The sequence below is a fragment of the Haemaphysalis longicornis genome, unplaced genomic scaffold (assembly GCF_048455015.1).
Source record: "Haemaphysalis longicornis isolate Haplotype H1 unplaced genomic scaffold, Haemaphysalis longicornis Haplotype H1 scaffold_2, whole genome shotgun sequence".
NCBI lineage: Eukaryota > Metazoa > Arthropoda > Arachnida > Ixodida > Ixodidae > Haemaphysalis > Haemaphysalis longicornis.
In genome coordinates, this window is record NW_027526295.1 from 201,631,252 (window position 1) to 201,655,542 (window position 24,291).

At 47.9% G+C, this 24,291-nt stretch overlaps 1 protein-coding gene across 1 annotated transcript in view; it reads right to left on the reverse strand.

The window, feature by feature from the left end:
* Positions 1 to 24,291, reverse strand: part of LOC144169778 (E3 SUMO-protein ligase RanBP2-like) — a 98,518-nt gene that overhangs the window by 45,207 nt on the left and 29,020 nt on the right. Inside the window, exons 14-21 of the mRNA XM_077699112.1 lie at positions 22,786 to 22,892; positions 22,453 to 22,706; positions 20,187 to 20,307; positions 15,715 to 16,026; positions 12,550 to 12,745; positions 9,528 to 9,706; positions 4,572 to 4,883; positions 3,970 to 4,053 (exon numbers count right to left, since the gene is read on the reverse strand). Of these exons, the coding sequence (XP_077555238.1) occupies positions 3,970 to 4,053; positions 4,572 to 4,883; positions 9,528 to 9,706; positions 12,550 to 12,745; positions 15,715 to 16,026; positions 20,187 to 20,307; positions 22,453 to 22,706; positions 22,786 to 22,892 (1,565 nt within the window). The remainder of the gene's footprint in view (positions 1 to 3,969; positions 4,054 to 4,571; positions 4,884 to 9,527; positions 9,707 to 12,549; positions 12,746 to 15,714; positions 16,027 to 20,186; positions 20,308 to 22,452; positions 22,707 to 22,785; positions 22,893 to 24,291) is intronic.

Sequence of the window (24,291 nt, forward strand, 5' to 3'; positions counted from 1 at the left end):
GACAGGTCTGCGGACTACAGCCCTGGACAGCTGTAAATCGGCATCAACTGGTACAGCAAGCTTTCTGCAACTTGTGAAAGCTCTCCCCCCCCCATTCAGAACTTCAGTGTTGCGAACTCAAAACAGAGTGCTTTGTCACAGGATCGCCCGACCTTTTTCCAGCCATAGGCCAAGAAAGTTTGCCTTTCGGCTACATTTATTTTCCCCAAAGGCTCTTTTGAGGGCCAACAACATGATGCATTTGCGGAGAATGCACTGCGCAGTGTCCCACCCCTGTATCCTCTCAAACTTCCAGCATAAAAACTGCGAATGAAATAGCCTCACCAAAGAACAAAAAAAGGAGGGCACCTAAAGCAAGTTTCCCCCTCACACTTCTTCCGTACCCAATATTCTGGGTACCACAGTGCACTGTAATGGACGATGGCACTTTACGAAGGACTGTTGCAGTTTTCACGACGCCAGCAAGACACCACCAGATTTCATAACGCTAGCAAAATGCCAACCGATTTGAAGTCGATAAATTTTGCTAAATTCCTGATGGGGTCCGTTACTTGGCCTTTTGTATCTCCAGTTCTAGTTGACATTTTTGGAATCCAAAGACAGATTTGAAAATGGGAAGAACATGTCTTTGTTACTGGGAAATTTTTAAGCTACACTACTTACGGTTCATCTCATAACACATGGCCAAACTTCAAATGCAGTTTTCTCAGTTTCATATTTTTGGTCACTTCCCTCAGCCTTACGCAGCTTTTTGGAAACTTCTTTTTGCTTCATAAGGTCAATCTTGGTACCGTTTTTTTCAGTACAGCCTGAGGCAGCCGATGACATTCTTAGTTTTTCTGTTTAGGCTACGCATAAATAATGACTTGCAGTTATTTTGATGAGCCAAAATATCGAATACTGCCATCTTTTGTGCTTGACATATTTTTTTACGATGCCGTTACTTTAGAGAAAAACGAAGAATGTCATCGGCTATGGGAACTCTCTTGCTATCCATTCATGTAATTAAAAGCGACAAAATGCAATGCGAAAGTTCATTAAAGCTGCGTAAGAAATTACCTAATTGTGGTTTAGACTTTGTGTGATAACTTTTGAACTAACAGCACCAGCTCAAATATAATTGCATATTTGAAATCTACAGAGAAAAGCACATCTGTGTGCAAATTTTCATAAGTTTCTACCCATAAATAAAAAAGGTAGTTTTAAGACCCTCGTCCCCCCTTAAACTGCAAGTGATTGAATATGCGGAGGAGCACGGCAAGCGGGAAGCTGGACGCAAGTTTGACGTGGATGAGAAGCGCGTGCGTTACTGGATAAAACAGAAAGATGCACTCGCCGCTACCAACAGGAGCCGAAAGGCGTTTTGCGGCAAGAAGTGCAAATACCCGGAACTCGAAGGCGAACTTCTCAAATATGTCGTCGACACTCGAAGGGACGGCTACGCCGCATCAACTGACATGATACGCGTGAAAGCCCTTAACATCGCTCGCCACATGGAAATACCCCAGGCACAATTGAAAGCAAGTCGGGGGTGGGTTACGCGGTTTATGAACCGTAACCAGCTCTCTATCCGCCGCCGTACGACGCTTTGTCAAAAGCTTTCAAGCGAGTACGAAAGCCATGTGATTAAGTTCCATCGCTTTGTGAATGGTCTGAGGAGGGAGCATTGGGAATGCGGACCAGATTGGGAATGCGGACCAGACTCCAGTGTGGTTCGACACACCAAAAAGCACCACAGTGGATTTGAAAGGGGCGAAAAGTGTCTGTGCGCACGACCGGCGCAGAACGTCAAAGATGCACTGTGATGCTGTGCATCGCGGCAGACGGCAGAAAACTTCCGCCGTACGTCGTATTCAAGAGAAAGACTCTCCCAAAAGAGAAGTTTCCTCAGGGAATCATCGTACGAGCCCAGGAAAAGGGTTGGATGTGCGAGGAACTCGTCGCCGACTGGATCAAGACCGTTTGGGCAAACAGTCCTGGAGGCCTGTTACAACGGAAAGCCCTCCTTGTTCTGGATAGTTTCGGGCCACTTGACAGACCGTGTCAAAAACCGACTCGCCACGACTCGTACGGACTTGGCCATTATTCCTGGAGGACTGACGAGTGTGCTGCAGCCGCTCGACGTCTGCGTCAACCGTCCGTTCAAATCGGAATTTCGCCAATGCTACTCGGAATGGATGGCTGGAGGCCATCATGAGAAGACCCCTACAGGACGGCTGAAGCGGGCATCGCTCCAACAAGTGTGTGAGTGGATTTTGAGCGCGTGGAGTGCCGTGTCGTTTGAAGTAGTCGCGAAAAGCTTCAAGGTGACTGGAATTTTGAACTGCGTGAACGGTACTGAAGATGACCGTCTCTGGGAGGACGCCGACGCCGAGGTGAGCTCTTCCGAGAATGAGGAGAGCGATAGCAAGATGGAATTGTAATAAAAACATTTGTGGCATGTCATTTGTGACTCTCTTGTACTCCGCTACCGTTGAGGAAACAGTGCAGACTTTGGGTGAGCTGTCATCGACCTGATTCGTGTAAGGGCCGCACCAAGCAAAAATTTCGAAAAAAAAAGTGCGGCCCTTACACGAGTATATACGGTAACTGAAAGTTAGCGTAATGACAGGGTTGTCATACACAGTGGCTAGTAGAATTTTTTCCAAGATATCTGCATTTGACAGAGCTTTGTGAGAAAGTTGGCTGGAATGCAAAGCATACTCTCCCGGCAGACTACAACATGAAAGCAAGTTTCCCTGCATTGCTTATTTATTTCTTAGATACGGAAGCAGCCTTTTGTTGCTTTAAACACAGCTTTTCCATTCCCGAACACCTGAGAATTCTAAATGCACACAAAAATGTTTAGTCCTGCTTGAGAAAACAGGCATTCATGGGCATTTCAACTCCGCTTCAGCAAGTTGATGCTTCGTTGGCTGTGCATGCACTACTGCTTGTTGAGCTACAGTCGAGCCCACTTATAACGATACTGTGCATAACAATATATCAGATATAACGATGAACAAATATGGCACCGTCCGTTTTTGTATGCCTTTTTTCCTTTTATTGAGTGCCGCGATATTGGATATAATAATTCAATCCGGTTACAGCGCGCACTGGAAATTCATGTTGCCGCTTGCTTTCTGCGCCAATGGCATGCGCCTCACATCCTTTCAACCCCTCAGAAAACGAGCCGACAGCATCAGTTACGAGGAAGCGAGGGGAAGGGGAAAGCTGTTTTCCTTCCAAATCCTTCTCCTGGATCCGCCGCTTTAACATCGTCCTCGTGCTGCCGGTGCCAGCGCCGCTCGCTCGTGCGTTTGCCTATGTTCGCCTGTTATGTCACACGCACCGCTTTGAATTTGACTGGTTGCCTCTTCAACTGCCTACACTGCTCCGCGGAAGAGACGTCAGGGCCAATGTTTTGGCAACGTCCGAGCGTCTCACTGAAGAGGCGATCATTGCAAGGATATGTGCTGCAGACAGCGCTGACAGTGATACTTGGACGACTCGGTTGCGCAGCCTACTCAGGTAGGGTCTTTGCAGGAGGCCCAACGCATGATACAGCCCCTCGGGACCTCCTTTCCACCAAGGACCTTTCGCTCAGCTAGGTGAAGCAAACAAACCACCGACTAGAGTATCTTTTCTGCAAATAACTACCTTGCTTGCATGAGAAAAAAATGTTTTGATCTCTGTTTTGTCTTTTTTTTTGTGTGTGTGTGTGTGTGCAACCTGATTGTAACAACGGCTGTAACGATGGGTTTTTCTTGGCACTTAATCATTGCTATAAGTAGACTTGACTGTATTTGCTAGAACTCGAGGGAAAAAAAAAAAAAAACTGCACAATCAATATGCTGAAGCAGTTCGGTGTAAGCTGCCCGGAGGCACAGCCACATGCCACTAATAAAACTGAACAAAATCCTGAAGCAAGAGAAGCACACATTCAAAGAATAACACAATAGTGGGAGACAGACTGCAGGAGTGACTGACCGCCAGTTGTTCCATGGTGACTTGCCGCTGCCTGAAATCAGCGGACATGGCATGCTGGCTGTCCTTCAGTTCCCTCTGAGCAGCCTGCACAGTACCACAAGAACCGCATCAATTACATTTCTGCCCCTCCCCCAAGTCCTCAGCGGGACTCTTGCCACCAGCATCAAAGATGGCGTCTGTTGCAACTTGCACTCATATTATCAGCCCCTTCCCTACAAATGTAGCTTTGGTTGCAAGAATAGTTTCACTCTGGCGAGTGGTGACATCTTGCGGCTGTGTGGGTGCACAGCTGCCGTACCACAAAGGCGCCGGTAAATGCCGTACCCTATTTCATTCCCCCGCTGGGAACACCCACTCGAAGAAGCGAAATAAAAAACACAAACGACGGCCAAAAAATTTGAGGAGAAAATAAACTCTGAGAACATGCGGCCCATCCAAGGCACCTACGCAGGGGCAAATTCCACCCCCCGGGGCAAGCACACATCACTCTTGGTGATTAAGATTAGAAGGGTGCGACGAATCTGGGGCCTTGCGCATGTCGACGCAGAGATAGAGCCGACCCTAAGGGTCCCTTTCTCAGCAGCGGTGAGACTGCGACTGACCGCCAGCTGCTCCATGGTGGCCTGCTGGTGGCGGAGGTCAGCGGCCATGAGCCGCTGGCTCTCCTTGAGCTCGCGCAGGGCCGCCTGGGTGGAGTCCTGCATCTGGCGCAGCTGGGACATCACCAGCTCCTGGTGCAGGGACAGTGAGCGCAGCTGCAGCTCCACCAGCTCCGCCACCACCGAAGAGGAGCCGCTGCCGCCCCCCCCGGTCCCGGCCGCGGAGGCAGTGGCGGCAGCCGCAGCCGGCGACAGCCTCACGGAGGAAGGCGGCTGCTGCTGCTCAGGCCTGGCAGGTGACTCAACGCTGGCAGCCTGTGCGAGCACAAACACAGCAAGGGCAGCTCCTGTTAAACCCACACTCGGTGGGGCACCTTTGAGCAAACCTTTTGGATGCAGTGAAAGTCACTCAGTTGAGTTTGGAGTGCAAGCACACACACCCACACAAGCACAAAAGGAGAGCCAGCAGGAAAGGCATAGGCAAAGAAGTTGCATTTTTCCTGTTATAAGAAGTTTAAAATTCTGAAAGAAGAAAAATGACGAATATGCGCCCCGGGTGGGATCTGATCCTATAACCTCGGATTGTACAACCGATACACTTACAAACTTAGCTATAGAAGCAGCTACATTCTCATTCATTTCCTAGCGTGCATTTAAACGTATATAAGTGCCACTGCACTAACGAGTTTTAGGCAGCACCACTCCAACAATGGGGGAGAGGAGGATGCATTCATAAGCTGTTACGTCATCATGTCTGTGGTGCTCTACTTCTTAAACTTGATCATTAGACTTTTAAAGTATAACAGTAAAAACCCTGTGCTTTACATTCTTGCAAGCACTTTCCCCACACAAAATAAACACAGTAAAACCCCAGTGATACGATCACAGCTGCTACAAATTTTGGTGTAATATGAATTCATAATATTCTCCAGCAGAAATGCATTGCGTACAATACAAAAAGCGTTGACTGTTCTGTATGTGTTGCCGCGCTGCTGTGGATCACACGAATGCGTCGCCAGCAGCCGGCGGTCGCAGACCGACCAAAGCGTGTGAACCGGCGGAGAGAGTGCGATCTGGGCGGGATCCAATTTGGCCAAGCCCGACCGGCTACATCACGCGGCTACGCTCTCTCTCACTGATCCCTCCGTCAAGAGGACCAGACCATGCTCGGTGTGCCGAGTGGAGAAAGGCAGAGTGTCCTTGAGTCACCCAGTCGAGCCAGCCTGCAGTCCTGGTGTTGGGTGAGGGCAGCATGCCCCCTAACCAAACCCCACATCATGTAAGCTAAACCCTTGCTTTTTTTTTTTTTTTTTTTTTTTTTTTTTTTTTTTTTTTTTTTTTTTTTAACGGGACGCTTGTTGTCATTCTGGCTTTCTGTATGTGTACTGTCGACTTGTGTTTGCTGGCGCATTTCGGCTCAGGGAGGTTCACGCGATCGCACGCTTGCACGGCGTTTGCCGGCCTGCTGTTTGCTGCCGACATGACCATCGATGAAGATGATGACGACCATGGCAGCAGCCACGAAGGGTCGCCCACGATCACTGAAACGCACCTGGCGCTCAGCCTGCCGAAGCGTGCAGTGGCAGGCGAAAACATTCGTGAAATCACTTGCACGCAATTTTATGCCTTCCAGAGAAGTTGTTCATTGAAGATCTTAGTAAAAAAAAAAAAAAAAATACAGGCGGATATAAGGAATTTTTCCCCCGCAAGAAAATTTATTTATCTTTCATTTTGTGTATGCTTTGATACAAATATTTCATGTGACCCCGTGAAATTTGTATCATTGAGATTTCACTGTAAATCTCATATCACTGTAAATGAGAAAAGAAACGCAGTCAAACCCCGATATGTCGAACTCCAATGGGATAGCGAAATAGTTCAACATATCGACTATTCCAAATATAAAATATGCCCATCGGAAGCTCAGCCAAGCGCACAGGTGGACACATGACATCATCGGTTCTGTCGAGGGAAATGAGCTAGTGGGTGACATTGCCATTCCCTTTTTTCCTAATTATACAGCTTATTTGAGTGAAGCCTATGCTATAAGTGTTGTATTTTAACGAGGGGATCTATCGAATGAGGCAAACTTGTGTATTCTCTGCATGACTCCTTTAACGTCGCAGGCATTAATCCCAACTACTCGTGTTCAAACCGTAACCGGTTGTGCAACCAGGCAATTCCCCCACATGCCACGGCAATGCCGTGCCCACCGCAGCGTTCGACGCTAGATTGTTCCTTTCCCAAGGCTAGTGAGATCGCTGTCAAAAACAGAAAAACTAAGTGTGTAACAAAGGAAACGAGTCTAAAAGTTCACTTCACTAACATCAATGCAAATGCACGCACTGCATTTCCCACTGCGGAGACGGGCCATGAAAGTCACGCGCACCACAAAGCATTCGATGACCTCCGCCTTTCGAGCCATCCAACCTCCCATGACCTGACTCATGATCTCAGACAGGGCAAATAAAATGACTGAGCAGAAACTCGCCTGACCAAAGCAGCAAAAATGAGCTCGGCATACGACCTAAACAATACACCCGGCCGCCATCTTGCATTGCTGTAGCAACGCCCAATTAGAAAGGCCGTTTAATTAAGCGAGTTCCGACCCAAGGGCCTATAGTGCTTTAGAATCTATTGCTGGCTTTGTTTTAGAGTCTCTTTTTCTGTTGTTCGTACATTTGAGAGAGCGGCGACATAAAGAGGAAGATGGTGACTTGGTCCATCTAACGATACCAAAGTGGCCGCCGCGCCCAGTAGGGTGGTTGCAGAGATACAGCGCTTCTAAAATTGCCGGTTCTTCCCTCCAAGCTGAAATAAGTATTTTTAATGGAAGTTTGCAACGGTTTTCGGCGAAAAAACTTTGCAAACACAAAATACAAATATGCGGATTTAAAAAAAAAAAAAAAAAAACAATGTTTATGAAGGTTGGAAGCTGCGTAATCCATGGGATTTCAAGGAATGCTTAACTCTTTCGTTACGGCGGAAAAACAGCCGATTTTAGGTGCTTCCACAAAAACGTTTTATTCTCTTGAGCTACTGGACACACGTAGCCTTGCTATGCATGAATTGTAGCTTATAGATTGCTTTTCCAAACACAAAGCAGCAGTTTTGTTAAAGGTACAATTACTTACAGTTTATTCGTCAAGTAATCAGAAACAATCCCTGAAGTGTACGAAAAACACAAATCGGCACTTTTACCGAGACTAAAAATTATTTCAGGTATTTTAAGATATACAAATTGTTCCTACGTTCCTTGGCTATGATTCAATATATAAATCAACAGTGTACACCAAGTTTTGGATTTTTGAGGGCCCGTCAACCTAGCGCAACTGACGGCTGTGCCACGCCGCGAGGGTACTCAAGGGTGAGTGAGACTGTAAAATGTGCATCCAAGTACCGTACTTACCCAATTCTAACGCACACTTTTTTTACGGAAAAATAGGTCGAAAAATTACATGCGCGTTAGAATCGGATACGAAACCTAAATCGAAACAGTGGAAATTTCCTCCCACCCATCGCCATCACCATGTCAAGACGGCGCTAAAGCTTTTAGCAACTATTTTTCGGACGCAGGAAGCATAGGCGCTTAGGCTTTTCTATCGCCGTTCACACAAATCGTCAAATCGTTCCACTTGCGCGCTTGATAACAGCAATGTCAGCAGCGGCTCTCACGCGTTCAAAACGAGCGGTCGGCTGAAGCCCGCGCCTCTGCAGAAGCTCGTGGGATGGGCGTGTGAGGCGTGGGCCACGATCCCATCGACCATGGTTGAACGTTAGTTCAGAAGTGTGGCATCGCGAACGTGCTTGACGGCACCGAGGACGAGATGTTGTGGTCAGCGCAGAGCGACGAGGAGAGAGATGAGTGAGATTACTTCGGGAAATAAATCACCCGTTTCTCTCGCATTCATTTTTCTTGCTCACACAGTTCCGTGCGCATTACAATCGGAGGTGCAAGTTTTTTCGGTTTTTTTGTCAGGAAAATCGGGTGCGCGTTAGAATCGGGGGCACGTTAGAATCGGGTAATTACGGTATACTCTTTTGTGTCCTCGCACAAAATCCTTATCAGTTCGGTGGTAAAAAACAAGAAAAAAAAATCGAAAAAATCGAGCGCTTTCGACAAGCGTCGCACCTGAACGCTGCAGCGCTAATCTGACACGAGCGCCAGGTTATCTTGAAGGTGATAGCGCGATATGGTGCGGTGCATTTGGCAAAATATCCTGGCCGTACGTTGTCGAGACCCTAAACACAAAATTAAAACTGCAGTCGTCAGATAAGAAGCACGTTTTGTTTATAAATACAGCGCGGAGTTACAACGAAATTACCTGCCAGCGTTTGTTGAAGTGCGAGGCACCTGAACAGGAGCTTCGTCGTCCTAAATAAAATCTGAAGATCCCACATCATTGCTTGACCCCTCACTGCTGCTGGAATCGGAAAAATCGACAGCAGGAGCTGCCGAAGTGCTTGCTACAGCAGTCCGACTGTGCGGAGCGCGGCGCGAACCCGACGCCATTTTTCCTCCTCCTGCCCTCCCCCTTCGGTTCAAATTTCTCTTGCTACGCCGCTACCACACGAGACACAAACAAATGAAACCGAAATTGAAAGAGAAGTTGCCAATGAACACACCAGATGGCGATAGCTGTCTGTGGAGCGCGGGTTCCAGATTTTGCGGGAGATTTAAAATCATCAGACGCTGGCTTCCGATTGCCTATGGCGCCGTCGTGAAAGAGTTAAACTGTTCCGATATATGCAATATTTCCATATACCCAGGTTCCATAGTAGTAGATATGCGACCAACAACTCAAATTATTGTCTTCGTACTCGTATGCGTTTAAAAAAAAGAAAAAAGAGCCGCCCCCCAAATACTGAAGCGGTGAAAAGGTAACTGCACATAAAAGTGACAGAACATGCACGGGGAAAAAGGAACACGCACAGCTACCAGACCCAATGGTGCCCCACCTCAGATTGACTTGAATGGGCCCCTTCATCCCGTAGCCGATGAACCGCAGGGTGAGTCCTCGGAGTGCTGCTGTGCCTGGCAGCACCCTGCACAAGGCCTGTGTGCGCAGACCGAAATGGTGAAGCGTCTGGCATCCACGAAGCTGGCTCCTCAGCAGCCTCACCACCGAGGGAGCCGTCTGGGGGAGGGAGGAGAGAACGCGAGCAAAAGTTACAACTGCCTTCTTAAATACACTGGCATGGCCGTGGTGCAAGCTCATTCTCAGAAGACGCTCATTCCAGATTTATTAGTCCCACAGACTTTGTCTTTTATCCACCCCTGTGGCATTCTATAACAAGATGAAACAGGCTGTGGAAGAGGATTCTGCACAACACCGGCTTTGAGAGATTTGTTTTTAGTCCGGTGTAACTAGTGCAACGTCACGTCTCAACACACCTAAAATAGCACCGAATTTTAAATTTTGAAAAAACCACCGCGCTGAACTTCATTATTTGGTTTCTGAGAATACAAAGCACCCTGTTCAGGATGTCTGGCAAGAAGCGGGGCCTAGAATTACCGTATAAACCCAAATATGTCAGAAATCAAGCTGAAGTCGCCCCTCATCCTACATAGCGGTCTTTAGCCGAATGCGAGTCGTCTGGCAACCTGTAGCGTGTATGTTTGTCATAGCTGCATGCAGCTGTATCCAAAGCCAATACAGGGCATTTTTGTGGTTGTTGCTGTGTTTTTTGACACCCAACTTATGCATCCAACTTATGCTTGTGCATCAACCTGTCGTGACATTTCTGTTTGGATCAACACCACATCTGATTTGCTAGGTATTTTATTTTTTTATCATGTCGAATAACGACTGGCATCATGCGCAGGCAGATTTCGGCTGCATTTAAAGAGGTCCTGAAAGAGGTTTTACTGATACATGGGTGTTCACATTTTCAGGTAAATCAATGTCCTAGTAATCACCTCCTTCAAGAATTTTGCTAAAGCGATGCGTACTAGTGGAGCTATTGCAAATTAGAACCGCATTTTCGCCCACGCCGCAATACCTCATTTCGTTCACCTTATCGCACCGCGCAAGCGGGACTGTCCATGATGCCTCGCTTCTCAGGGACGTCTGCAAGAACATCCGGTGGCGCGCGCGTCGTCTGCTTCTGCAATATTCTGCACCTCGGCATCACTTTGAGACTTCTGAGTTTTGCTCACAAATCCTGCCCTCCGCTCACAACTGGAGAAGCTGCACGTACATGCGTTCCGAATTGACGTCGGTTTATATATTGCTTAATTGGCCGAAGGAAGCATCCCCACCAGGTCTTGTCGTTCTCATGAACGAAAAGGTCTACATGGACAAGGCCATGATGCTGGAATGGATCCGGGTGGTCTGGAACCGCCGGCCTCGGCGCATGCTGGTTTTGGACGCATTTCATGGACACCTCACCGAAGCTGTGAAACGCGTTCTCTGTGATGAAAAAATGGACCTAGACATTATTTTAGATGGTGTGATGTCCACCCTCCAGCTGCTTGACATCATGTTGAACAAGCCGTTCAAGGACCAAGTATGGCTGGAGTACCAAGGGTGGATGTCTAGCGATAGCCCGGAGACTCCAACGAGCCACCTGCAGAGACCTCTGCTTGAGAACCATTTGCAGCCGGGTGCTCTCCACCTGGTGTTCTTTGCCAGACGTGACGGTGCAGAATGCATTAATGAATGCTGCTTCAGTAACTCTCTCAACAACACTGAAGATGACACACTGTGGGAGGCGGCCAGCAAAAAGCGACTGTCTTCTGAGGAGAGTGGTACTTCTGACGAATGAGACTGCGGCTTCGATGGTGGTTGAGTGGTGCCATTCTAAGAATAAATGCGTTCGGCGATTTTCACTTTCCTTTTTTTTTTTTCCACCTAAACTTAAGGGGTCAGCTTATATTCCAAGTTGCTAGAGAGCCCCTGCTTAGAGTCCCTGGACATCTGTACTATGCTGAATGTACCTCACGATGTCAACTAAGGTGGCACCTAGATGTAACTTAGCATACTCAAAAACTGCTGAAAGGAGGAGGGTGGAACTGCTAAGGAGCGGCTTGCTGGCTGCTGCTAGAGCCATGCAAGCCCCAGATGGTCAACAGTGTCCAGTGACTGGCTCTCCATTTGCGGAGATAATGCTTCCCGAATGAAGCAGCCATGCCAATTATAGGGAGCTTCATAATGGAGGCTAGGAGTGCACGACTGGAAGCAGCCGCTGGTTGTGGTTCCAGTGACATGCGCATGAGGACACCAGTGCCCTATCGGCACCGTACAAGCCGCCATGCATCTGCAAGGATATGAACAGCACAGGACATTCCCCAACGAAAAGCAATAAACAACTCTCCAGACACATTGGTGTGTAAAAGGACATGCAAACACTGTGCAGCAGTAAAAGCAGCAGCGACTGCAGGGTGCCTGACAGACTACAGCATCATCAGCGCAATTTCTGCGAACAAGGTGTGTACTTTGCTCTTTTCTGTTTTAACAGACTGGATGATTTCCAGAGCACTTTGTTATCTCCAGAAAGAAAGCAGGTGCATAAGCTCCCCTTTTTTGGCAAAGGAATATCAGAGAAAGAGCTGTTGTGTTATGTGTGACACGAGGCAATGATGTGATAGAAAAGATAAGCCCACAAGCACATGCACAAAGGCCACTTTCAGGAAAATAATCATCGCCTGAAGTTTGAAGTAACAGCTTCTCGTTACCTCGCGGTGCATTTTTCTAACCCCTCTAGCAACTTTATGTCGGCCATTTCGGAGCACCAGCTGGCTCTCATTTCCCCGCTGATGCCAATGATTCCAGCGGAAAAAAAATGTTGACAACAGCGCCAGGCAATGACAGCTGCCTGGCGGTGAGCGAGAGGTGTTCAGCTCACAATATCCCCACTGGCACGTCGGCCCACAGATGGGGGAGCAGAAAAAAGCAAAGGTGCTGCTCATGCGCGGAGAGTTTGCGGCACTGCACAGGCAGCCTGGCACATGTATTGTGGTAGGGAGGGAGCCTCTCACTGGAGACGTTGGCCAGGCTCAAGCGCTCCTGCAGGTCCTCCATCTCGGAGCGCACGGCCGAGGCCAGCCCCTGGTCAAGCTCACGGCGGCCCCGCTCCAGGGCCAGCTCCAGGGCCTCGTGCTCCCGCCGGAGCAGCGCCTGGTACGTGCCGCCCCCCTGCTGGCCAAACTCCCGCTCCGACATCTTCTTCAGCACCTGCACAGCAGCAGAAGGGAGGAGGAGAGCGCATGGGGCTGCATCCAACAGCACAAAATTTCTGTACACGACTTCATGCAAGCTTTTCGAATGGCACATACAAACAAAGTGACAAACACGCACCATCAAAGACAAAGTGGGCGAGCACAGGTTCCATAAGAAAATCCTTACTACTTTCTTTACTTGCACGTGCCGAAGTCTGTTACATGTTCTACGTCCTTTTATTACCCATGAAATTGCTGAAAGCTTCAACAAGAAATCAAGGAGGCTCACACTATTGTGCGAGACTTCAAGGTAGCGAAGCTGTAGGCAACCTTCACGACCATCACGAAGGTTTAAGGGGGGAGGTGGGGATCGGAGCAAACTTTTTTATTTTTTGACATAGAGTAATGAAATTTGGTAGGTGCATTGAAAAACACTCCAAATGGTGAAATTTGAAATTTCAGGATGATACCTTCAGTAGTTTTTGTGTTACAGAGGTGTACATGTTGCCCGCTCGTGGAAAGCCTAGCAAGGTATTGACATATGGTAGGAAGTTCAGAATACTTTTCAATTGTAGTCAAAAGAACACTACAGGGTATGACATTCTTCGAATTTTTTTTACACCCTTCATTTTTTTTACAGAGAACATTATTTTCACCTGTACCCAGTAGTATACAGCTGACTCAGCCGTAAATGTCCCATAAAAAAATAACTAGGCCCTAAAATGAAAATCCGAGAATGTCATACCCTGCAGAACTCTTCAAGGATGGAAATAAAACAGACAGTGTCAAAATCCACCCAGTGGTTGCCATGCTATCCTTTCCACGAGCAACGAAGAACTCGTAAAACGCGCTTTTGAGAAAACGTCCCTTGAAGTTTACGAAGACTTCACGATTTTTCAAACTGCAGCAGCAGCATAGTCCTTGCTGTCCTTGCTTGGGGACAACCTCAAAGACCCTTGCCCTTTGATTTGGTGCATCTGGGAGGCCTTCCTGGCCAATTGAAGGTTTTCATGTGCAGGCCTTCAGATGGCAGAAGCACCAGTTTTACACCTAGTGTACCACAAAGTTCAGTATGGGCTACTAGGGTACCTATACTTTACTTGATGTATGCCTAATGCATAGCTGTCTCCAAGATGAAGAGTAAGGCATGGTTTCGTTTTATATGAATGTTCCAGCAGACTTTCAGCAGAGTTCTGGGTGTCATAACCTTGCTGAAGATACAGCTTAGTACATGAGGGTGTTCAGTGTCAAAAAGTTATATCTGGGCATCACAAGCATAAGATGAGCTATTTGAAAGCAGAATATAGTTCTTTTACACAATTACAACATTGATTATTATTAGCATACCATGCTCTTCACCTTCAGGCGAATCAATCATTGCAAAATAGACAACAGAATTGCAAACATTGAAAAAATATAAAACCCAATCAAAATATCGAAATGTAAAACGCTGCAGCCTTACGGCGTCTTTTCTAATTTATTTAACACTGAAAATATAATTTTGTAATCCCCGACTTCGTTGTACGAACTAGTTTAGAGTCACGGCAAAAGTTTCTCAAATAAGCTGAGTTCATTGCACCCCCCCCCCCCCCCCTCTTACAATCAATCCCCTACGCGCACGTTCCCCACAATCGTAATTTAGGTAACCTTGCTGTGGTTGGCCACTTCGCTTTTCCCATTAAATTTCACTTCACGTACATCGATTATTATTACTCGCGTGCAATAGCAACCGATCCCGCTATCGGCCGCTGCCCGAACACGTCGTGCCAATGCAGCGCGCGCCGCAACTTCTGGCGAGTCGGTCATTCCATTCTCGAAGCTCGCGAGCTCGTTGTGAAACACAGCAATAACTCGGCGTTTTATAACATCGCAGTGCCCGCAATGCGTCCAAAAGTTCGCTTCACGAACCGCAATTGTAGACGCACGGACCGCGCTTCTCACTCAAGGACAGACCACGGCGATGTCGCGGGCACGTTTTCGATGCATCTTTCGAGCCGTGCACTTCCCTATCTGGCGCACGATCTCAAGCATTATCGCCGCAATAACAGTAATGCCACTGTTCAGTACCGCAACAGATAAAACGAGTAAACTGCACGAGTCGACCGGGAAACTTTGAAAACATCGGCGGAGCGAGTCAGCGTAAAATGCGCAGCAGCGCGGCGGCCATGTTTTTGCTGTCATGGCGACGCCCAATCAGGAGAGCCGTAACAAAAAAGGAGGCCGGACAGCCAATCGCGTGTTACAATCTATCGGTTTCTTCGTTTCACTACCTTTCTCTTTCTGCCGTTTGTGCGTTTATGAGCCAGCGATGACAGAAGGAGCGACCGGGAAATGAAAGTTAAAGAGTCGGCCGATCTAACGCGACCAAGATGGCGGCGCCCAGTGGCGTCGTTCCGGAGATACAGCGCTGCGAAAATTGCCGTGTTTTCGTCATTTTGAGAAAATATTTTGCCACCTCAGCCGATATAAATATTTTTCTTTGGCACTTCGCGATCGTTTACGGCTGGGAAACTTTGTGAACGCATAGAATATAAAACGTGCAATCCGAAAATGTGACTTCCGAAAAAACGATTTTTTAGTCACTTTTCACAATCTGATCCCCGCGTCCCCCCTTAAGTCCACAATGGCAGCCAATTTGCTTCTTTACTGCTGCAAAGACCTTTAATCTATCATTGTTGCTGTAAGTGCGAGCTTCCTTCATTTCTTTTGGGGGAGGGTGATAATCACTGGGTATCCCAGGGGTGGAACAGGCCACATGGGTTTGGGAGCAGGCAAAATTGTTGTTGGCCAAGGCCCGGAAGCTCGGTGTCTCAGTGACAGGAAGCTCAGCGACACTATTCGAATTCACTTTGACAGTATTTGAACCCAAGGACAATTCGCTCCGAACTAAAACATCACTATTCGCGCAAGCCTACCAACAAGCAGAGAGAGCAGCGCCACACATGCTCCAAAGAGGAGGCCTCCCAGCAGCCGACCCCCACTCACCAGGGCTGTGTAGAAGGCAGACTGTGCAGTGGTGAGCTCGGAGAGCATGTCGATTGCCTCGTTCAGGCAGTCCGCATTCATGGCCCGCACAGCCAGGAAGGTCTTGGCCTCCTGCTTCAGAGACTGCACTTCCTGGGGACTCGCCACGCCACTGCTGACCGCCCCAAACAGCCGACTGTAGGCGGCCGACGGGCTGCCGACGGTGCCGCTCGCCCGCTCCAACATGGACAGGAGCACCTCCCAGTAGCGGGCCGCCTGGTCGTCAAAGGCCCCCGCCTCCTCCTCCAGTCCTTCGGCACGCTTCGACGACGACTGCAGCCAGAAGGCAAGGGCCAGGTTCAGAGGGAACGTCAAATAGCGGTAGTGCTTTTCTGGATACCACAAATGCCACAAAAGAAAGCAGCCAGCCTCGTACTAGACCTGCCATCACACTGAAGAAGGACTCTCTTAAATTAGGGGTGCACAAATATTGACATTTTTGAATACGAATGAAATATGAATAAGGCAAAACACTGCCTTCGAATATCAAATCAAAAATTGAATGTGCGTAGTAATTAAAAGTTGCAAAACACGAAGTAACAATAGATTCTGATACTTTTTTTAATATAAATTGTTGCATAAACTGATAGACGTGGGGTAATGCACTGGCAGCAAATTACCCTGCAGAATAATAAAAGTTAGCAGCTCCAACTTCTTGGAAGGTGTGCACATCCTGCGCTCCCTGACAAGGCTTTTGCATAAAGAAAACAATAACAAAAGAGAACCGCAAAAAATTCCCTTCGCAGAACAAGCGGCGTATGGCTTTCAGAACACTATTTATTATTGCACTAGGAAGGGTCTGGACACCCTCAAAACACGACATACCGTATGGCAAACCACGCATTAGGGCCACCACAATTCCAAACTCTAGTGGCCATAACGCAGAAAAATAAAAGATGTTCAGCAAGAGGCTGCTAGGGAGTAGCAATTCCATCCCTTGTAGAAATTGGCACTGTGCTCGATATTCCATCAGCTGCTCTTGTCTCTTTTGTCAAGGGGGTGGAGAGACCCCCCCAATGGTAGCACACGACCTTAGTGCCTTCCACATAACACGCCAGCACCAACCGAAAGAGCATCTTTATTTTTAGTGCCTGCGGGCATGCATGCATGCATGCATGTGGTTTGGCGTTGGTGTAGTGATACCGTGCATGCAAAAGGTGCCTTCGTTCTGCACAAGAAGACAAACCTTGATTGCATTTTTAAAAATTTTTGGTGTCGCAGTGGGTCACGCAATTTTGTACGCACGAACGTATTATCATGGTGCATGCGTGTGCGCATGCATGCTGTTTGGCGTTGGTGTAGTGATATGTGGATGCAAAAGGTGCCTTTCTCCTGGGCGAAAAGATATACAGTTTACACCCGTTACAACGGACCCTCTTAATCCGGAAGAAAAAAAAAAAAACGCCCGCTGTAGCCGAAGTATGCAGTATCCGACCGCTAACCAGCTACAAAAATCAGTCATGGCCATAGGAATTAGCTAGGCTCTTTTGAAATCTTTCGTGACGAGGCAGAATTTCAGAAACCGTTCGCCAAACAAATCGGATCGCTGCCTGACGTTCCTCCAAGGCAGCTTCCCCATTTTTAATTTTAGACTGGTCATTAAAATAGCTGATACAAAATAATCTGATCACGAACAGCTGTTAAATCAAATGTTAGACCAGTTGGACTGCGCACGGCCACCTGCAGATTGCACACAATGGATGGGAACCAACCCCCTACTTGAGGCATTTCTTACCTTTCTCACCGAACTCAACGGGAACGATGCATGCGTGAAAATAATAAAGACCGAAATTCACTGAACCAGAGTTCTCTATTACATAAAAACTGTGACAAAGGCAGACTAGACTCCGGGTGCAGAACTTCGCGTATTCGATAGCGCTGTTGTTCCATCTCACTGGAGTCGCGTTTATCGGCAAGCGGCCTTATTCTTGACGGTCTAGCGGATCATCTGCTTAGACAGGCCTGTACTTGTGGTGATGTCAGCCTGTTTTTCCCCATTTTCGACAGCGTTAATTATGCTTAATTTTTCCGATTGTGAAATCAGCTACCTTGCCGCTCATACCGCTGGACACACACACACAAAAAAGCCACTGGCACTGGCTTGGCTTGGCTGAGCCAACGACCCGGCTGCCAACAACGCTGCCAGACATAACAGTTTTCTTTCCAAACTAAACAAATAAAAAGCATATTGGGTGCCGGCCCCGCGTAAGTCCTCTATAAACATTCAGTAGAACCAATTTTCGTCTAAAATTTAGTCTGCTGTAGCCGGGTCCGTTATGAGCGGAGTGGATTCCATTTCAAATGCATGGGGACCAAACAAATCAACAGAAATGGTCTAACCGGAAGTCCGTTGGTGCCGGATCCGCTGTAACGAGCGTAGACTGTACCTCGATTGTGTTTTTTAAAATTTTTGGTGTGGCAGCGGGCCGTGCAATTTTGTATGCGCGAATGTATTACCATGGTTGCCCCGCTACGGTTCGGCCAGTTTCGCTTCTAACGCGTGCATGCCATTCTGAGGTGCATTTTCCCGAACAAAAATGTGCTCGTTGGAATAGAGTAATTACACGCATCGATGCAGCTTGGTGTAAGTGCACATGGAAAGGGTATACTCTGGTGTGCAGTGAGGGAATTGGCACGCGCCTTTGGTGCTGTAGTCTGTATTAACTGTAACAAATCTAATCTGTACGAACCGCAGATATGTGCTCCCTGCCCCTGTGCTCACCGCATGCTATGGCCAGTTCCAACCGCCCGAACAAGTGGCCTGTGGCGAGGCAGGGAGGCGTTTCCACCCATGTTCAAAATAAGGTGGCATTAAAAAACATCTGAACTATATCGTTCTTAGTTCGAAGGCAATTTAATGCGTATAAATAAAAGGCAAGCTTCAGTGAAAGTGGGCTGAGCGGCGTAAGGCCTAGGCCGTCCAGTGGCCGGCGCGCCCTCGGCCAGCCCGGTTACGGCCACTGTCGTGGGACTGCTCGCCCTCGCCAGTATAGTGCGACACTGCGTGTACTTCTATGCACGCTTACACCAATTGGCGAGTATGCCGATAATTACGGGACCATGCAGTTGGGCCTTTAGTAGAATGCGTAGCGCGCATATAATTCGTTACTTGAGGGAACATTTGCTGCTTTTCTGGAATATTCAGTCGTAGCCGAATATTCGGGAACTTTTCAATATGCATTTCTCAAATCAAATATGCTTCAAATAACGAAAATATTCTATTCGTATTCCAAATTTCGAATATTTTCACACCCCTACTCTTGATGTGTCCCACAATCAGACATGGAAACAAGTGGTTAAAAAAAAAAAAAAAAAGAAACAAAAAAAGGAGGATGCCGGGAACTATTTTGCCGTTAAAGCACAGGCTTCCAAATTCATACTACCGTATTTACTCGCATAATCCTCGCACTTTTTTTCCGGAAAAGTCAATGCAAACTTAGAGGTGCGAGAATTATGCGGGAAAAAAAAATCCGGTGCACAGTGTTGCCAATTTGCCTTATGCCAGTCCCGCTAAATGTAGCGGTCGTTTTTTGTATAGGTAAGCTCAGTGTTGCCAACAGCAGCTATTTCTTTTTATTTTATTATTTACAACGTAAACAGTCTCTCGTCGATCAGCGATCATGAAATTGCCGCCTTTGCTTTCTGGCGCGTGCCCTTTCTAGTCGTCGTATGTGCGTGCCCTGCTCCAGTAACGCTCGTTGAAGTCGGTGACGCCGAAGTGCCTGCCTGCGGCACGGTTGCCGTGTTCGATCGTGTACTCTTTCGCTTTCAATCTGAAAGCGGCAGTGTAGCTGGCGTTCCTCCCCATGGCGAAGCAGCACCAAGCACAAAACAATTAGATCAAAAAGTTCTCAAAACGGCAGCGAGCTATCCACCACTGACGCGAGTGACTCACTGACTGCTGCCGCTCAACGGCGGGACCACGACGGCGACACAACAGCGGGCTGCGCGAACGTAGTGTAGTTGCGCGCACGCGAAACCAGCCCAAGTACAGTGTGAGTAGCGTGTTAGGGCGCCTGTTAGGGAGTAGCCATGCAGGTTGTTAGGGCGCCTGGATGGCCTTGGATACACAGCGCTCTCCGCCGAACGGAGAGGCGGCGGGGGAGGGCGCGCGTTGGAGCGCGTGCACCATGCTGGTTTCGCGAGCAGGCAACTTTCGCCGCTGCAAAGTTGGGGGTGCGAGGATTATGCGAGGAACCAAAAAATCGAAGTTTTGGTGGCTCACATTAGGGGTGCGAGGATTACGCGAGTGCGAGGATTATGCGAGTAAATACGGTAATGGTTGTACTCAGACCAGGCTCTGCAGGCTCCAATTGCAAACCAACATAAGTGGTTGTGACCCAAGAAAACTGCTTTTCCACAATATGCTTTCACAGTCCCAATGAAAGGCAGCACCCCACCTGCGAACTCGGGCGGCCGGCTGCACGACCCACCTTGCTGGTGAACGTCCGTGCCAGGTGGGCGACCAGTGCAAGGTCCATACCATGGTTACCGATTCCTCGGATCACCTCAAGTCCCCTCTGCACAGTGCGCCTCAAGTCAGCCATCTTGTCCCTGCGTCAAAGCCCCATCACAACGTGCTGCTACAAAGGCCACACACGCACACACACCCCCTCCACACACACACGAGCTTTTTACAGGCAGCACGGGGGCTTGATGAGTTTTTTTTACAGATTTCAAATATGTAATTTCTTTTGACATATCTACATTTGTTCAAAAAATACGCTTTAAAATTTATTGAGGCATTTCTTACGGGAGTTTAGAGCAATTTCGCTTTAGCAAACTCCATGATGATTTATACGGACATAATGCCAAAGGTCTACACTGGGGGGCTATGCTATTTTTATTCATTTCAAAGACTTTTGCAAAGCATGAAAGAGGCGTACATTTAATATCAACAATTTGTATAAAATTGCCCCACCTTTATTAACTTTTTCAAATAGGTAAACAATGACAGTAATAAAAATAGCATCACCTGCTAGATCAATTCAATACGAATACAATGGTACCAGTCTTGTCATCCTAGCCCAAGAGCAACATTACAAAACCCCCCATAAGGTGGAGCATGGTCTTGCAAAAAAAGAAACCGAGAAAAATGCATCTGAGGTTTCAGATCATGGTAACCTTTGCTACAGCTTAGCTACAATATAATTAGCATCATTTTGTAGCCCTGTTCTTCACGAAGAAAAGCACACCAAGTATGTGACTGTAACACCAGGATAACTATGGAAAGACTGACGTAAATCATGCGAATACAGTACACGTTGTGAAGGAAAGTTAAATTTTATACTGTTATACTTAAGAAACTGTATCGATCCTCGTTCACCTTTTATCTCAGTGTCTTTTCAGGATACAGAAAGGCACAAATACCATGTGCTGCTGATATGAGACTAAAGCACAGCAGCCACCCAGAACTAGAGATTGTTCTGCAATGCATCTCAAACCTACAGCAAGGCTGTAGGTGAAATGCACTTTGGTGATCAATGCCAGAGTGATACAAATAGCATAAGCTGCTAGACCAATTCAATACAAATGAAATTATACCAGTTTTGTTGGTCTGGCTCAAGTGTAAGATAAGGGAACACCCCGTAAGGAAGAGTGTGATTTCTCAAAATAAACTGCAGAGCTGCAGGTGGACTACAATTTGGCGATCAATGCCAGAGTGATACAAACAGCATCAGCTGCTTGATATATTTATTGCAAATGAAATGATACCAGTCTTATCATCCTCGATCAAAAGCCAGATAACGGCACTCGGTAAGGCAGAGCATGACGTCGTAAAATAAGAGAGAAAAATGCATCTTTAGTTTCTAACTCTTGCTGCAGCATAGCCACAATATAAAAAGCGCCATGTCGCTCTGTTCCTCAATAAAATAAACCAAGTACGCGACCATGCAACAAAAATAGCCTGGAAAGCTCTATGCAAGTAATGAAAAACCTTTGTAAACAGTGCTGGAACTGAACTTTCTGCTGACTTTGCACTTCCTTCAACGTCTATGCAAACTGAAGAAAAGCACGAAGATATTGTGCTACAGACTTTTTTGCACAAATAAGACCAACGCACAACAGCTAACTAAATCTAGATGTTTCTACGCGGCGCTTCCCGGACCAGATGTGTACATGACAGGTGATCTCGGCACGGCCGCCGTCTACGGCGCCTTCCGTCGGCTTTTCGTACGCTTGCCGCAAGTAATTCATTGAGGCAAAGGTATCTAAGCATTGTGGTACGAGGCAAAAAGACGCGACAGAACCACAGTCACTAGCACCAGAGAAACTGCACCCGAATTGAAAATACTGCAGCGACAAACGTGCGCCTGCAAAAAAAAAAAGGGGGGGGGGGGGTGGGGGCACGTTGCCGGCAGTCAGCTTCGAGTCGACCTTTTTTAGCCTGGTTTTCGGCATTTTGCGGCTCCCGCTGCGTTTTCAAAGTCAATTTCGATATTCTTCCCGATCAAATTCAGCATTGAAACTTCCAGAGTAGGTGCTTGAAAGTATAAAGACTTCAAAAATGTGTTTTTCGCAAAATGCATTTTTTTTCGCGATTTTTTACCATTCTAAGACCCACGTTCCCCGCGTTGCCTGATGCAGGCAACAACACTATGCACAGGACGGTCCTATGGATTCAGAGTTTGGGACACTGACTATGTACCAACGAGGTTCCCCCACGGGGGCAAAGCCGTGATGGGAGGTCCCCCTCACCTGGCCGTGCTGGTGTGCAGCCGGTAGGCGGCACTCCACCACTCGGCCTGGGGCCCCGTGCACAGCGGGATGCCCACGTGCGGGGGAGAGCCCAGGGGTCCCTGGGAGGGGCGCACGCCCTTCTGCGCCAGCGTGTGGGCCGCACAGAAGCAGGTGGCCTCGAGGAAGGCCACCGCGTCCATCTGGCTCAGGGTCTCCGAGGCACCCGTGTTGAACGAGTGGGTCCGCCGCTGGAGGTTCTCAAACACGCGCACCTGCAGCCGGGAACGGGCAGGTGGGCATCTCGGGGAGGAGCACTCATGCGATGGGGAGGAGGAGGGGGGCACTGCTAACCTCGAAGCAGGGCTGCTCCGCTTCCTTGGACTTGTCCTGTACCCGGGCCCAGTGCAGTGCCAACCAGGCCAGGTGGTTGAGGGAGGCGGGGTGAAGCCACTGCGATTCTAATGCACAACCACAGTACACTCCACAGGGTGGCCAAAAACGGAAGAAGAAGAATAGCTGGACAAAAGACAAACACAGATGCCTGCCCAGGCAGCTAACTTTGCTGCACACAAGAGAAACATTAGGGAAGTGGCAGTGTAGCAGTGACCCCGTTGTCCACAATGGCCGCTATTAGCGAAATCAGCTTGATTTGCTTCTAAACAAGCGAACTATCACTTGCTGCCAAAGAAGAGCCAAAACAGATTTGAGAGGCCTGACTTTTCATTTAGAACGTCATTCAGTCTTTAGCGTCCCTTTAAAATAATTTTTTGCAAGCGTGTTAACAGAATGCTTAAGGGCAAGCAAACCTCAGCCGCCCCAATTTCTTGACAAAGAGGCACGATTTCACTGAAATAGAAACAAGTGCTAGTACGCTTTTAATGCTTGCATAAGCAAACACGAAGCAACCACGTATGCCTAAAGTGGTCATGATGCAGAGCACCAGGCCGGCAGCAGCAGCTCGGCACTGTCCCTATTCCTATAAGGGTCAACCAGAATCAGTCCCACTCTTCTGGATTGCTAAACCCCGACATTCTTTGGAATACAATTGTTTGCCAACAAACAACAGTGGACCTAGGCCTAAACTTTAGTGTTTGGAAGAATCTCTGCTTGTAATCTGCTTGTAAATTCTGCCCCTTCTGCTTGGCTGACTACGTGTTTGGTTCCCACAGGTTGCTTGGCTGTTGAACAGCCTCGCTCTTGTTAGCTGTACTGGCACTGCTTTCACCTGAGAAATACATACATCATTTATTGCCACGTGCGCATCTTTCGTGATGCTCCAATTGTATGCTATGCTTATACTGCAATTTGGTATTGGATTAATTTTATGAAGGTGGCTGCGACCTCTGTCAGGCTTCTTGTAGCCTTTAGTCAAAGACCAAGTGGCCATGCATTTCCAAATTACAGTGGAATCTCGGTGATACGAATTCGGTTGATACGAATTTCGCTGTGATACGAATTTTCGAAATTCCCCGGCCAAAATGCATTGTGTGCAATGTAAAAAAATTCGGATGATCCGTACGCATTTATCACTCCGGTGCGGGTGATACGAACGCGCGAGCAGACGACTGCGGCGTGGACGGGAGGCGGGAGTGTTGGTGCGGCCATGCGGCCTTGGTTGTGCGCGGGCACAAAAGCATTAGCCCTCCCCCGTTGACGGTAGTCCTTGTGGGGAGGTGCCGTTCCGAACGAACCGAATGTTTCGCCCCCTCGACGCCTGTTCTTTCTCCCTCCCTTCTTTTATCTTTCGTTTCCGCTGGCTGCACCTCGGGTGCCTCTAGCTTCCTTTTTTTTTTTTTTTTGTATTATACTTCTTGAATAAACCGCGGCAATCAAGCGTTCCCTCATTTCTGACGGCGA